The sequence below is a fragment of the Eurypyga helias genome, unplaced genomic scaffold (assembly GCF_000690775.1).
Source record: "Eurypyga helias isolate BGI_N326 unplaced genomic scaffold, ASM69077v1 scaffold4569, whole genome shotgun sequence".
Taxonomy (NCBI): domain Eukaryota; kingdom Metazoa; phylum Chordata; class Aves; order Eurypygiformes; family Eurypygidae; genus Eurypyga; species Eurypyga helias.
The window spans coordinates 84,648-86,531 of NW_010269961.1; the positions used below are offsets into that span (position 1 = coordinate 84,648).

General features: G+C 42.9%; 1 protein-coding gene across 1 annotated transcript; it reads right to left on the reverse strand.

The window, feature by feature from the left end:
• Positions 1-519: 519 nt before the first annotated feature.
• On the reverse strand, positions 520-1,632 carry SSTR5 (somatostatin receptor 5). Its single transcript, XM_010158254.1, has one exon. It carries the CDS (start codon positions 1,630-1,632, stop codon positions 520-522), a length of 1,113 nt encoding a protein of 370 aa, XP_010156556.1.
• Between the last annotated feature and the right edge of the window lie 252 nt (positions 1,633-1,884).

Here is a 1,884-nt window from a genome sequence, read left to right on the forward strand (position 1 = left end):
GACAGTAAAACAATGTAAATGGACGACACAGCACTCTATAACCATGGCTCATACACAAGATCAGTGCCATGGCCTTTTTTGTATGAAACTTCCTCTTAAGAAATAGTGTTTTTCTTTTAAGAGATCCCCTTGAAAACTTCTAAAGATATTATCTGAGTTGTTTACGGCTCTGAGCTGATCCCAACAGCGCAAAGCAGCCATTAACTCAAGCTTAACAAGGTAGTTAAAACAGGTTTAGTGTTGTTTCGCATCACTAGAGCAGTATGAAGCTGGCAGTGTGTACCAGTAAGTCAGTTCTCTGGAGTACAGAAAGTGGTAACACGTCTGACTTAGCTAAAACACTGTAAGAGCTTCACACAGCCCAGTATAGCCCATAACACTTTTAGCTGTGAAAGGGAGGGGAGTGAAGTCTATGTACATTTATTTGAGCTTGTGGGTCTCCAGATTTTAGTTTCATCTCGCCTTTAAGTCCCCAAGTTTTCCAGGTCTACAAGTGCTTTTCAGTGCCAAACCATACCCTTAGACCTTGCTAGTCTGCATATGTCCATTGAATTCGATATTTCTCTGTGTTAACATTGATTCCTGCAAGCGGCTGCTGTTCTCTTGCCTGTGTTCAATGGGATCACCATCCTCTACACCATTGCCCTTTCGGAGGCAAAGGACTTTCTGAAAACTCTGCTTGAAGTTGTCAGAAAGAAATCCATAAAGAATGGGGTTAGCACAGCTGTTTGCATAGGAGAGGACCACCACAAAGAAGTACACCCCTACCAACACAGGGTCTTCTGGCAGTATAAATATCAAATTGACAATGTTCATCGTGTAAAATGGGAGCCAGCAAAACACAAAGACCACCACAATGATCACCACCATCCTGGTCACCTTCCTCTCTGATCTCCTGCGCCTCGTAGACCCAACTCGGATCCCTGAAGATTTCACTTTAATCACGATCAGCAAGTAGCAGAGACAGATCACCAACAAAGGACCAAAAAAACCAAGGACTGATGTGTAAATGATGAATGCTGCTGACCAGATGTTGACAGGGTCTGGCCAGTTCATGTTGCAGGTGTGAAAGTCTTCCTGCACATCCGAAAAGATGATGACTGGAAGCACCACCAAGAATGAGAATGTCCAGACAGTCACACTGATGAGCTTGGCCACCCTGGGACGTCTCCACTTGGTTGATTTAATGGGATGAACTACTGCCAGGTAGCGGTCCATGCTCATCACAGTCAAACAAAAAATACTAGTGAATTGGTTAATACCATCTACAGTCATAACCAACCTGCACAAAAAGGAGCCAAAAGGCCAGTAGGAGATGGCATTCTGGGTGGCCAGGAAGGGCAAGCCCAGCATGAAGAGTACGTCGGCAACAGCTAAATTCAAGATGTATATGTTGGTGACGGTTTTCATCTTGGCATAGCGCAAAACCACATAAATGACCAATGTGTTGCCGCTGAGTCCAACTGCACATACCAGGAGGTAACAGATGGGAATCAGGACTTTGTTGATGTATTTGAATGAGGGCTGCTCTGAGAGTGTCCCATTCTCTGTCACATTTGTCAGCAGTGAGGAATTCACATCGCTGGAACTAGCTTCTGGGCTAAATGTGTTGGAAAAGTATAAAGGATCCATAACTTTTACTCCTCGTCTTTTCTTTTAAGGCTAAGAGAGATTAAACTTCATGGGTATCTTGTTCCTAGAAAGAAAAAAAAACCAAACAACCCACAAACAAAGAGTGAATTCAAAGTAGACTAAGTTTTACTCATAATTTAATTTAATTTTTTATCTGTAGTCAGAATTTGTGTTTGAATGACACAGTTAGCACTTGTGATGAGGTCAAGGGACGAACAAAGGAATTGCATAATGAGAGAGCCCAAGTGCTCC

Excerpts from the sequence above, each read along its gene's own strand:
- SSTR5 (XM_010158254.1), bottom strand. The coding sequence starts at position 1,632 with ATGGATCCTTTATACTTTTCCAACACATTTAGCCCAGAAGCTAGTTCC.